General features: G+C 34.6%; 1 protein-coding gene across 1 annotated transcript in view; it reads right to left on the bottom strand.

The window, feature by feature from the left end:
- Positions 1–13,527, bottom strand: part of Prp6 (pre-mRNA processing factor 6) — a 251,296-nt gene that overhangs the window by 27,001 nt on the left and 210,768 nt on the right. The window contains exon 20 of the mRNA XM_090405026.1: positions 3,513–3,714. Within this exon, the coding sequence (XP_090261152.1) occupies positions 3,513–3,714 (202 nt within the window). The remainder of the gene's footprint in view (positions 1–3,512; positions 3,715–13,527) is intronic.

The following is a 13,527-nucleotide window of genomic DNA, read 5'->3' as shown; positions in this document are numbered from 1 at the left end:
GATGGAAACCACGGTCTGTAATATCAGTGGTGACAATTCCACAGGCTGAAATATATGGCCTTAAATAAATACTATTACTTATTCCATGTTTTTTGCATTAATTTAAATAAACCTAATAAAAACATCGCTTTCTTTATCTAGGTAATGCCCCAGCTGACATCATATTTCAACATTTAATCATGTTGTACCATCATTTAGTTTCTGGAATTGAGCTAAATCCTGAACTGCTAGTCCATCCTCATTTGTTCAGTAACCAAGTAGATACTTGTTATTAAAAGGAGTGATAGATGGGAGTTTAACTAAATCATACTTACCTGGTGTGAAATTTAAGGATGTAAGTGAGAGTATTAGAGTGCAAAAAGTGGGTGAAAGAATTGATAGTTGTGGCGGGTACAAATGAATTGAAAGGAGATAAATTTTTTATGAGAGAGGACTTGAAAGTATTATTAAAGGTAGCGAAAGAAAAAAGTGACAGAGGTAGAATGGTGAGTCTGTTGCTGCGGTATGACAGAGAGGAGTTTAGAAGGAGGGCCATAATCGCAAATGACATTATGCACAGATTATGCAGACGGTGTGGTGTGGAATTCGTGGACGTGTGGAATGAGTTTGATGGGCAAAAGGATTTATACAAGATGGATAGCCTGCATTTGAATGGATTTGTGTGCGGGAAAAAAGTGTTGCTGAATGAAGTGAAAATGGATGTGCAGAACCAGGGAAACTAGAACTACCGGGGGGGGGGGGGGGGAGAGAGTGGATATGCGGACATCAGTGAGACAGTTGAGTGCAAGAATGTATATAATGTACCTCAGCCAGTACTAAGGACAAAAAATCGGAATGGGATAATTAGAATAACGCATCAAGATAGGGGTGGGACAAAGGGACCACTGCATTTCGTGTATACTAATGCCAGGAGTATTAGGAACAAGAAGGAAGAATTTTTGGCCTTGATTGGCTCTTCCTGGCCACAGGTTATTGGCATTAGTGAAACATGGCTGACAGAAGATGATATAGTTAGTGGTATAGAATGTGTAGGTTATAGTGTGTTTAGGAGGGACAGAGAGAATAAAATGGGGGGAGGGAGGGTGTTATTGATGATAGCTGATTAACTGCAGCCAAGGAGAATTGAAGGGTGTATCGCAGGATAGTGAAAAGAGCTCATTTGAGGCTATTTGGTGTGAGATTGAGACTGGCAGAACAAAATATACAGTTGGGTGCTACTAAAGACTAGGTGATGGAATAGATGGTGGAGATAGTATGCATAAACAAATTGATGAAATGAGTGGAAGGAGGGTAATTATTATGGGAGATTTCAGCTATGGTAACATTGATTGGAAGGAGGAGAGGACACATGTGAGAAGGACATGAATTTTATTCAATTATTAAGGGATAACTATCTGAGACAGCATGTAATTGAAAATACTAGTGGTGTGAGAGTGCTTGACCTGGTAATAGCATCTGAGAATTTAACTGTAATGAATATGACCATGTTTCCACCTATTGGTGAGAGTGATCATAAGGTCTTGACCTGGGAGGTGGCTAAAGGTGTGGAATTTTTGATTACGACCGGGTATATGTGGAATTACCGTGCTGGCAAGTATGACAAGCTTAGGAGATTGCTTGGATCAGTGCCATGGCATGTACAACTGCAAGGGCTGGATGTCGATAGAGCATGGGAAGTGGTCAAGGAGCATTTACAGGAGGTTATGGCTGATTGTATACCAAGGGTCCGAATAGTAAAACAAGTAGGGGTTAAATGGATGAATAACATTAAGTTATTCATTAAGCTATTCAGCTGCAAAAAAAGAAACAACTGTGGAGGGAATTTAAAGAAAGAGGTGATCTGCAGGCACACAAACGGTATAAAGTGCAGGCCAGAAGGGTAACGAGTGTGATAAAAAAAGCAAAAGCATATTATGAAAGGAAACTAGCTATGCAAGCTAAAGAGAATCCCAAACAGTTCTTTCAATATGCTGCAAGCAAAAAAAAACTGTACACAGCAGAATGATTTTAAGGAATGACGATGGTAAGGAGGTCACCGAATCAGTCGATATAGTGGAGTTACTGAGCGAGCACTTTGCAAAAGTATATCATCCAGGTGGTGACATTGAAAAAATGAAGGAACCATTAGTTTATATATGAATTATGATGAAGGAAGTGGAGGTGAATAGTCTATTACAGAACCTTAATGTGAATACATCTGTGGGATTGGATGGTGTATACCAGCTCGTGTCATACGTGAAGCGGCTAAAGAATTATCAGTGCCCTTGACTATGTTATTTAATCTGAGTCTCGGGTCTGGGTTGGTCAGTTTTTTTACATTCCTTAAAAGCAATATGGAGGTCTTTGCCCAGTCATTTGGCTTTGAGTCATTTGAATACTCAGTCTCCAACTAGATATGATGAATCATATCCAATGCAATTATTGCGACAAATGCAGAAACAACTAAGTCAAATTGTTTTAGCATGGACAATTTCTTCACATATCTCATATAAAACACTCCAGTGGTATTATGAAACTGTGTGGGCTAACTTAATGGTTTACTTCATTCAAACCATTAAACTAATGATGTAGCATATAGCAAGCATACTGTGAATCTAAGACTAAATCAATTGGGGGGGGGGGGAGCTCTGCTGTGTTGGAACAACAAGAAAAGTTGTATTTTTTCTTTCAGTATCTTTCGATCTGCAGGATTAAGAAAATTATAAGTAAAATTCTGTTCTAACACATCCAAATTTATTTCTCCAGCAATGGTTACAGAAAAAAGAAGAAAGGTCCTCCAAATTTTTACCTTTGTCCTGAGCTCCAAACTTTGAAAGGTGGTTCATTACCTATTTTAAGTAACATTCTTAATTCAACTTCTTTCACTTAATAGTGATTACAAATGTGACACATTTAAAAAAAAAACTAGTAGCTTTAATTTCGTGTTTCCGTCTAATTTTTATGCACATAATCTTAGGTGCTTAAAACAACTTCTAAGCTCCAATGAGTGATACTTTTTCTTTTCTTTAGATTATACACACATGATATATTATACTACATATATACATTGTGCAGTTTCTCTTCAAATGTCTATGGTTTCCCTGGTGAGTTTCTACGTTAAAACACTTCTGTTTCCCTATGATGAGTAAATCAATGAGCTACTATTTTGTCACTAGGAGCTTCTGTTCCAAATTTACATGAAAAATGGCCATATCTAAATTTGAATCAAATGGCAACAACTAAAATTGATGTGAACTTATATATAATGCATACGTTGAGCCTTCTGCTGAAGGGATGCCATCATACTGACTGAAGTAGAGACATAAAACACCAATGCACTACTACTGATGAACATCAATGACCATTATGCTACTACTTATGGTAAATGAAGAAAAATTTGGAGAGTTGTTGGCCATTCTAAAACAAATTCTATTATTATGTCTTAACTTTACTGTTCTAGTAAACTGAATGCCTAAGCTTTTTTCAGTAATCATGTACTTAGAAGATGAATTTCATCTAAAATGAATGCTTACCTCGTGCCATAAGAGTCAATGCAATATCTTTCAGCCCAGCTCTCAGTTCTACACGTACTGCTTCCAAGAGTAGGTCTGGACTTTTGGGATTCCTCAACCTAGCTTTTTCTAAAACAGCTCGAGCTTTGATTAGAGCACCTGAGTTTTCCTCAAGCCGAGATAGTAATAACCACAATGGTATAGATGTAGGACATTTTTTAAGCTAAGAAATAAGAATATTATATTAAAAAAAAAAAAAAGACACAGCCAACATAAAAGCAATTTAATTACTTTTTCAATTACATACAATCAGAATATTAAATACAGAAGATTTAAAAGAATTTTTATATTATTTCAAATTTTTGGAGAGATGAACTAGACTGGGGAAAAAAAAATCATAAAACACAAACTCACACAGAAGATGTAACAAAAAAGAGAAGCTGAGATAAGCTCAGAACTGAAATATATAAATTATAAATTTACTAGAAAAAATTTTTGCAAAAAATTATTAAAACGTTTAAACATTTTTAGTAAAATATAGACATAAAAAAGATATATGCTAACAGAACAGAAAGAAGCATAGTGAATCCAATATGCAAAAAAAATTATAAATTTTATCACTTTTTTTTTATTATTATTTTATCACCAACTAATTGGTTAATGAATACATGCTATACAACATATAGTTGGATATTAAGCAAAAAAACTAAAATAATAGGAAAGAAAATACAATGTCAAATGGATTTAGAAAAAGAAAGCTCTACAATGCTCTGCTTTTTTTTTTTTTAGACATTACTTATAAGGAAATTGAAAAAATATCTGAAAAACAATGCATGAACCAAAGTGTAAAACAAGGTTGTCCTCTATTGTCAACACCACTCAATATTGTGTATATTTTTAGGTGGTATATGAATATCATTGCCTAATGTGAGACTATCATCCATCTGTTCACTGGACATCAACAGATGACATATGGTCACTCATTTGCTCGGTGATGTGGCACACCAGTCCTTGCCATGTTGTCCTATTGTATGCTTTTCTGGAGCCTTCAACTCTCTGTAGATCAGCTATTCCAGACATGCCATCCATCCATCTCATTGATGGTCTACCCCTTTCTCTTTTTCCAGGAACTTTACCTTCTATTACTATTCTGAGAGTCCTTTCTAATGTCAATATCCTTAAGGAACCTTAAAGTTCTACTAATCCTTTCTAGCACTCATCCATTTTATCCACCTTTCAGTATATAAAATCCTCAACAGCCTCCTGTAACATCACATCTCAAAAGCAGCAACCCTTTTCTTCCCAGACTTTTTTAGGTTCTGAGTCTCGCATCCATAAGTCGCTGTTGGGAAAACAGCTGCTCAACTTTGTTTTTTCCATGGAGATAGATCCATTCTTCCAGATTTTAGACAAGTCTCTGTTGTTTTAGCCATTCCTAATCTTCTTCTGATGTCTTCTGAACAGCAATTCTTCACATTAATAATGGATTCCAGGTACTCAAAATTGCTGACTTCCTCAATTCTTTCTCCATTAAGGTACCCTTGTTTCTCAGGAGCTTCTGTGTCTGTACTTCCTTTGAGAATCATATCTTTATCCTGCTAGGATTAAGCTGAAGTCCTCTGTTCTTACTGATCTCATTAACTTTGTCAAGAATTTGTACTAGTTTTTCCTTGTCATTACAGAGGAGTACTGTATTATCAGCATACCTCAGGTTACTGATGAATCTACCACCTATTCTAATTCCTGTCTTGAGTTCATCCAATGCTGCACTCATGATGTCCTCAGCATAGATACTAAACAAGTGAGGAGAAAGAAGACATTCATGCTAAACTTCCTTCACGACCTGAAGCCAATCACATTTAATCCAACACCTGCTCTTACTGTGGCTTCTTGCTCCCTGTACAAGTTAGCCATCGGCCTGATAGTGTGTTGAGGAAAACCTATTCTTTTCATTACTTCTCATAGTTTTAGATGCTGAACACAGTCAAAAGCTTTAGAGCAGTCTATGAAACACATTACCAGAGGAAGTTTAAATTCGTTATACTTTTCTATGATCTCTCTAAGGAAAAGGATCTGATCTCTGGTACCCTTATCTTTTCTAAAACCTGCTTGTTCCTCAGACATCTTTGCCTCAGCTTTGGCATCAATCCTGATTAGAATGATCTTTAATAAAATGTCGCTTGCACGAGATATTAAACTAATAGTTCTTGCAGTTCTTCATATCTCCCTCCCGTCTTATGTTGTGGTATAAAACCAACTTCTTCCGGTCTCTAGGCCTATTGATCCTGTCTCCCATACCATGTGTTAAATTGTGAATGAAGATATTTTATATGTTATAATACTTCATTCACATTTAACATAATCCACCATGTCATAAGCAAGACTTGTAAATATTATTTGTTGTTAGTCTCTTGCTTGTAAATATATTATTCATATAAATGCTTTGAGTTTTGTTTGTTATTAATTAATTATTTAATCTTAGACTATGTAATAATAATGAAAAGTCTCTATATAAATATGTCATCCATTTTAATTAGTTTACTCTGTAAAATTTATTATAAGAAACTATGTATGTAAATTTAAATGTATATTATATGAATTGTGATATATCTTTTTATTTCTGTATGTAAGAGTGATTTTATGTAATTTTTCTGATTAGATTTGATTGGATGTTGTCAAGGAAACGGAGTTAATTTTAGATAGCGTGTGCGTGGAGCATGAGCTATAGTATTTGAAGGGAGAATGAGTTGATATGAGCTGGACTGGCTAGAACCGGATTTTGGTGGGAAGAATGAACGATTTTAATTGGAAAACAAAAGTAAAGAGAGAGGAGAAGCATTCAAGACAGCAAAGAGTGAAGTAAAGAATGGCAGTAAAGGGATTTGATAAATGCTGTAAATCGATTAAGAAAGGACCAGGAAATTAATGGGCACTTCGGAATATTTCTACAGAATTCTAAAATTACGACGGATTCCAATTGTTTTGAGGAAGAATAGTGCAAAGCTGAATTTAATGCATAGAAGAAAATAAGGAATAAGTAGATTACCTAAATGAGTGCGTCAAGACTTGTGAAACTCTAAGTTTATTATTTCAGTTATTATAGTGAAGATTTCTTTTGAATAGTGTTACTTCAAAGTAATAGTTAACTACAGTTTTAAGTGTGCCTATAATAAATCCAGTGTGTAAAAGGTGTAACCTGCTAAGAGCAGTCCTTTTTGTATTTCAGTGTGAAGAAATAAGAGTTAGCTCCGCCTGATATATCTTAACATTAACTGTGGCGTTCTACTAAAAATAGCTGAAGTATGAAGCTTTAAAGTGTTTCCCCCCTTGAAACGATAACCACCTCATAATTAAATTAAGTGTTTGTTGACTAAGAGAGAATTAGAGAATTCTACCTTAAGAATAATTACTGTAAAATTCTGGAACATTGAACTGTGTGAACCATTTTCAATTATTTGGAAGAATATAGAATTGACAGCTGAATGTTTGATGCCTAAAGTATTATGTTTGTTATGATTATTTGAATTAAGTTGATGTATAAAAGAATTGAATTATCTCATTGAATAGAGACAAGCTGTGATAATAGTATTTAAGCATTGAAGAATAAGATCTGTAAAATTAACTTCAATCTTTAAACCAAACCAAGAGGCTACTAGTGTCTCAGAGATATTCTAAATATTGTTTAATTAGATTATCTTGCTTAGAAAATTATGCTTAAATGTACATGTTCTATAACCCTGTATTAAATGTTTATTTTATTGAATTCAATTTGTTGTTTGCCTGAATTTTCTTCATTGCACCGCTCATAAATTTATTCGAACCTTGCAGAAGCCTTAAATAATAATATTAACCTCATCCTGTATAAAGTGAGATTGTAAAAGTTAGTTGATGATTGATTCCTCTGTATTATATAGACTAATCTGAATATAGGGTGGCGCAGGATAATATAAATTTCCTTACGTTCGGATCAGTATCAATCAGCATCTAACAAAATAAAAACAGAATTTAAAGAAATAAGAATAGATCCAACTAACCAACATAAATGGATCAATTAGCAAGATGGATGACACTTGTAACTTGTAATACGACACAACTCCCATACCTTGTAATCAATCTATGAAACACTCTTATCCCTCCAATCCCTATAGCCTTCATTAGCTCTGCTATGATTCCATCTGCACACGGGACCTTATTGCTATTAAGCCATTTAACTACTCTTTCAACCTCATGCCTAAAGGGAGGAGGCTCAGAATCGAAATTTTCCTAGTGAGAGGGATCCTCCAAATTTTCTTTATCCTCTGTTGTACAGTTCCTCACAGTATTCTTTCCATCTATTTTTGATTTACAGTTCTTCTGTTAGTAACTGCTCCATTCCTGTCTTTGATGACATTCAATTTAGGCTTAAATTTGTGCTTTAGATCACGAACTAAACAAAACATACTTTCATAATTGCATACTTTCATACTTTCATATATTCTGGAATTCTGTCTCTTCACAGAATTCCAGATGAAGAGCCTTCACATTTATTAGACTAATCCTGAAACTTTTCCATGTCCTGCCCAATGGCTCTCTTCTGACTTCTCTATGCAATCTATTATATTCTTCAGTCCCTGTGTCTCTTCGTTTTTCCAACTGCCTTCTTTCGATTAGATCCCACATTGAATCTGACATCCATGGGTTTCTTGATCTTCTTATTGTGCCAAGATACTTCTTGGCTGCATCCTGTATTATACCTATATTAACTTGACTCCTTCCCAAAGCATTTCTGATGAGTTCTCCTCACTAGTCTCCAAAAAATCATCCAAATGAATTGATGTTTCTTTATGAACTCACTTGGAATTAGTCTAACATCCAGTTTAGCGAGATGTGCCTGACTTGGAAGGTTTCGGAGTCTTAGTCTTACTTTGGCTCTTACTAGCTGATGGTCTGTACCACAGTCTGCTCCAGAACAAGTATGCACAACAGAGACTCTCGTCTTCCACCAATGGAGAACCAAAATGTAACCAATCTGGTGCCTTGACCTATCAATATCAGATGTCCAAGTATAGGTCAGTCGTGAGTGTTTCTGGAAGCAGATATTGGTAATAACTAATCTGTTAGCATGGGCAAATTCCAACATTCCTTCAACACAGGTGTTATGTTCATCCAGACCAAACATGCCATACTCAGGCCTAATTCTCATACTCTTTCCCACTTTTACATTAAAGTTCCCTAAGACGTAAAGTACCTCTCTCCTTGAGGCAGTCCAAAACTATCTGTAAGTTTTCATAGAATTCCTCACTCTTTCTTCATCAGGCCTATCTGTGTGGGGGTGCATAAACTACCATGATTGACACATTGGTAGGATGAGCCTTAAGTCTAATACAAAGTATCCTTTCATTAACTAGATTATAACCAAGAAGGGTTCTTACCTGAACTGTCTTCGGTATCACAGCTACTACACAATGCTTTGTTTTAACTCCTGAATAAACAACTAGCTTACCATCCTGTCTTTTGAAGAGAGCTTCTCAATTCCACCTGGTCTCTGTAATTCCCAGTAAGTCAATTTTATACCTGTCCATTTGTTTACAGACAATAGACCCTGAGCATTCCGTGTGCCTATGTAAAATTTCCCTCTAAGATTAATCCTATACCTTCAGTATTCCTCAGTCACAATACCACTGTCTTTTGTTGGAGATTGTAATATACTTCTTAAAAAGGACCAACTGCTAAGCCCTCAACACAGCTCCGATTATTTTGCATGACAACCGATGCAGCATGAGATGTATTATAAAGCACAATCATATTAGCATTCTCGAGTGATGACACTGCAAGAAAAAAAAAAAAAAAAAAAAATGGTAGGGTTGCAGTTCACACCTGAGAGCCGCTCAACTTTTATTCACTTTAAACCTTTCTTACTTGTTCTTCTTTTCAATATGAAATTCAATTTTATCCTGCTCAAGACTAAATAGTGATCACTTCAAATCTCAAATCCTTTGTACACTCTAGTGTTCTGCACCAGTGAGAAAACACCACTATCAACAATAGCATAGTCAAGAGACTTTTCTTATTCCTTGCCTCTTCTCTCCATGTGAATTTATGCACATTTTTATGTTGGAACATTGTGTTAGTAATAACCAGTTCATACCCTGAGCAGAAATCCAACAGGTATTTGCCATTATTATTAGCTTTCCTGTTTTCTCCAAATTTTCCCAAAATATTTTTATATGTCTGACAATCATTTCCTACTCTGTTATTTAGATCCTCAACAAGGACCAACTTTTCCTTTTTCATAATGCCTCAAAAAATTTCTTCATTTTCTACCTTAGTAGAACCTTCTGTGGGACCATAGGCACAAATAAGTCTCATTGTCCAGTTTCCCATTCTGATATTTGCCCACATCACTCTACTTGAGAGTGCCTGCCATTCAAGAAAATTAGCTTCGCATTTAGTGTTGAATACTATGGCTACTCCTTTTTTTCCTTGATTGTCATTGCCTGAATGTAACATTTTGTGTTTATTGCTTAGAAAGATATCACCAGTTTTTGACTTTTTTTGTTTCAGTCACTCCTATTGTGTTGATCTGGTACTTATCCAATTCCTCAGCCAGCTCTATTTCTTTGCCATTCAGGCTTCTTATGTTGATAGTACCAATCTTGAACTCTGGTGATGTTGAGTCGGGGTGGGTTTTAGGATTTGTTCCAGTAGCTGGCTCTTTGCCCTGGTTCCCTAGTGAAAACAACAGGGGGCCTTGTTTAACCAGGCAACACCCCAGGCAGCATGAAATTCTGTCATGTTGTACCATCATTTTTTATTTTGGATTTCTTTGTTAATCGTATTTATATTAATAACTGATCAATTTGAACAAAATTTATGTATTGAGGAAAAATAAATCTGAATCAATGACTGTAACACTAACATTGTTACAGTCATTGATTGGATACTTTGTGCCAGGATTTGTATATTGTTAGTTTAGTATTTTGGCTAATTTCTCTATTATTTCATATAAATATCATTTAACCTACTCCCTACTATACCAACCTCACTCATTCTGTTGTCTATGTTCATATTTAATTTGCCATCTTCACTAAGAAATGTACCCAAACAGTTGAAATATTTTACTTGTCTATAGGTTCTCCAATGAGAAATACAGTTGAAGTTTTCTATGTTCCCATCTATTTCTATAGTTTGGTCTTTTTTATTGCTAATTTTTCATACAAAATTTCTTTAGTGACAGTTATTTATTTAGTAAGTCTGCAGACTTGTACTAAGTTTATTTGAGTATAACATCATTTGCATAAAGTAAACAGCTGAGATTGACACCTCCAATTTTGAGAAAAGATCTAATGCCACTTTACTTCTGTATAGTGAGATCTACAGAAGATGATTCTTCATCTTCTATACAGAAGATGAAGAATCATATCTGCCTTTACATCAAACCATCTACCAGTATCTCCTTCAGTTCTAACTGCTGACAACTCAGACTACTTATTGCTCAATATAATGTCTCATTTATGCCATATAAATGTAGTGTTTTGAAAGCTTTTGTGTTGCTATCTTGTAATACACCTTTTCCAGATTTATAAAACTTAAATACAGTTCCTTGTCATATTCCCATGATTTTTCAACTACTTCTCCTAAAGCAAAAATCTGATCCCAACAACCTCTATTTAGCTGGAACCCAGCTTGTTCTTCTCTAAGTTTCCCTTCCACAATTTTTCTTAGCCTTTTATCAAGATTGCTTTGTAAAAATTCCTTTATAATTCTCAGATTCAGTTTTGTTTCTCTTTTTTATAGATGGGTAATATGAGTGCTCTACTCTGATCATCTGGAACATGAACCCTCTGAACAGGCCTTCTGAATTATGCAGTGTGGCTACTGTAAAAGTTTTATACCTTCATAATGGAGCATTTCTGGTCAAATATCATCTACTCCAGCTGACTTTCATTACATTCTTCTTGAATATTTTCTACCATTGTTTTGTCATTGCTTATTTCATTAGCAGTCTTTCAAAGTAATTACTGCTGCAGGCATCCAAAATATCTTTAGTTTCAGTTTTCATGTCCATCATCTGTAATTCCTTTTACTCTACTCTTTAATTCTATTTCTAAGCTTTTTTTTTTTTAATAACCTCCAGAAGATCTTCCCGATATTTATCTTTTATATTCTTAACAATGTCTTCCTATAACGTTTTTAGCTGCTTTCTACTTTTACACATAGATTAGCTGATATTTTTCTCTGTATTCTCTTAGGACAGTTCTATGAAAATTCACCAGATACCATTCATCAAAAGACAATCTACCAAATAACAATTCATCGAAAAAGCAATTTGTCGAATAAACAATTAATTGAACAACAATTTAATGAATGGCAATTTATCAAATAAACAATTTGTTGAACGACACCTCATTGTACAGCAATTTGTCGCAAATGCAACTGATCAAAAAACAATTCACCGACAATTTTTCGATGAATTATGAAAGAATTAATGGGTGACATTAAGAATACCTAATGTCACCCAAGATGTAGACAACACTTATGTAGATGGTCATTGAGACATAATTATTTTGTTGTTTTTTTACATTATTCTGTAAGTGTACTTGCTTCATTGTGTAGAGTGATATATCTCTAAACAAAAAAGTTCCTTCTACTTAATCAAGACAACAATGGTTAGATTGAAATCAAAAGTGACAAATTTTAATACAATTCTTAACTATAACATTTCATTAAATTTCATCCAGCCAGATCAGAATGATCAATATCATTTCAAAACTTCTTTACCAAAATTTTCTAATAAAAGAGATCCAGTCAGAACTAAAAACTGAACCACACAGACATCTTGTGCATTTCAAAAATTCTGATGACTGTGGGTATCCCACTAAGTCAAAGAGTTATTGCAATATAAAATTTCAATGCATTGTCCTTTTGTAGTCCTGAATATAGTTGAACTGAAAACTTGAATGGTTCGACAAATTTTTTATAAAAGGTTCAAATATCAAATTGGAGTAAAATTCATCCCATATAATAACTGGTGTGTGCATGTGGACATCATATACTAATATTACTAATACTAATAATGATGATGGAGTCTCTGTAGTTCAGTCGGTATAAACGAAGCCACTGAGTTAATCCTGTGCATGATGCGAAGAATTTTTTAGCAGTCCTCTTCAACTGAAGGTGAGTTAGTCAGTCTCATATGGAGATGGCAGAGTTTTGACTCCTGGAAAAGCAGGTGTTTCTTCATGCAAACCAGTCCCATGAACACACACATTTCTACAGTTATAAAATCATCTTGTTCTCTAATTATTCTGTAGTAAAGTAGCATTGCTACCCCACCAACCATGTTCAGTCTCGAGAAAAGATTTTTTACATGAACATTTTGTGTAAAATACACAAAATGCATATATTGAAATAAAAGAATATTGCTCATCTACATGTATATCACTACATAAATATAAAAATTGCCAAGCACATAACTTATAAAAGGGAATATCATGCTAAGCTTCAACTGCATCACAAGTTAATCCAATAAAAACTGAAGAGTTGATTTTGATAAATATGCTTCACATCTTATAATTCATTTTTTGGTGAACTGTTCACTCGATGATTTGTAGTTTTGATTAATTGCTTTTTCGAGGAACTGCCTTTCAATTAACTGTTGTTCGACAATCTTTTCAATTGTTGTTCGATAATCTTTTCAATTAATTGTTTTTTTGATAAATTGCTGATGAATTTTTTGGATACCTCTTAGGACATCTGTTGACTTGCCTGCTTGTATCTTTAGTATGCTTTCTTCTTTTCCAGAACTGCTTCTTCAACTTCTAGTATCTGTTACAGAGTACTTATTTTTCTATCTTTGTGTACAGCTTCACTACATGTCTCCCTAGCTGAATCAATGATTTCTCCAGAGTTTACTGAGAGCTCAAGGTTCAACCCCCACTCCCAATTCAAGTTTTTCTTCTGCCCATGAACACACATTTAACATATCAACATAGTGTGTGTATGAATAGCCTATCCATATAATGTATGTGTGCAATTTAACAGCCACAACATAGCA

Source organism: Typopeltis vanoorti, chromosome 15, assembly GCF_054136105.1.
Source record: "Typopeltis vanoorti isolate ZY-2024b chromosome 15, IOZ_Tvanoo_1.0, whole genome shotgun sequence".
NCBI lineage: Eukaryota > Metazoa > Arthropoda > Arachnida > Uropygi > Thelyphonidae > Typopeltis > Typopeltis vanoorti.
Note: the sequence above shows the minus strand (reverse complement) of the source record. Positions and strands in the feature narration are given on the sequence as shown.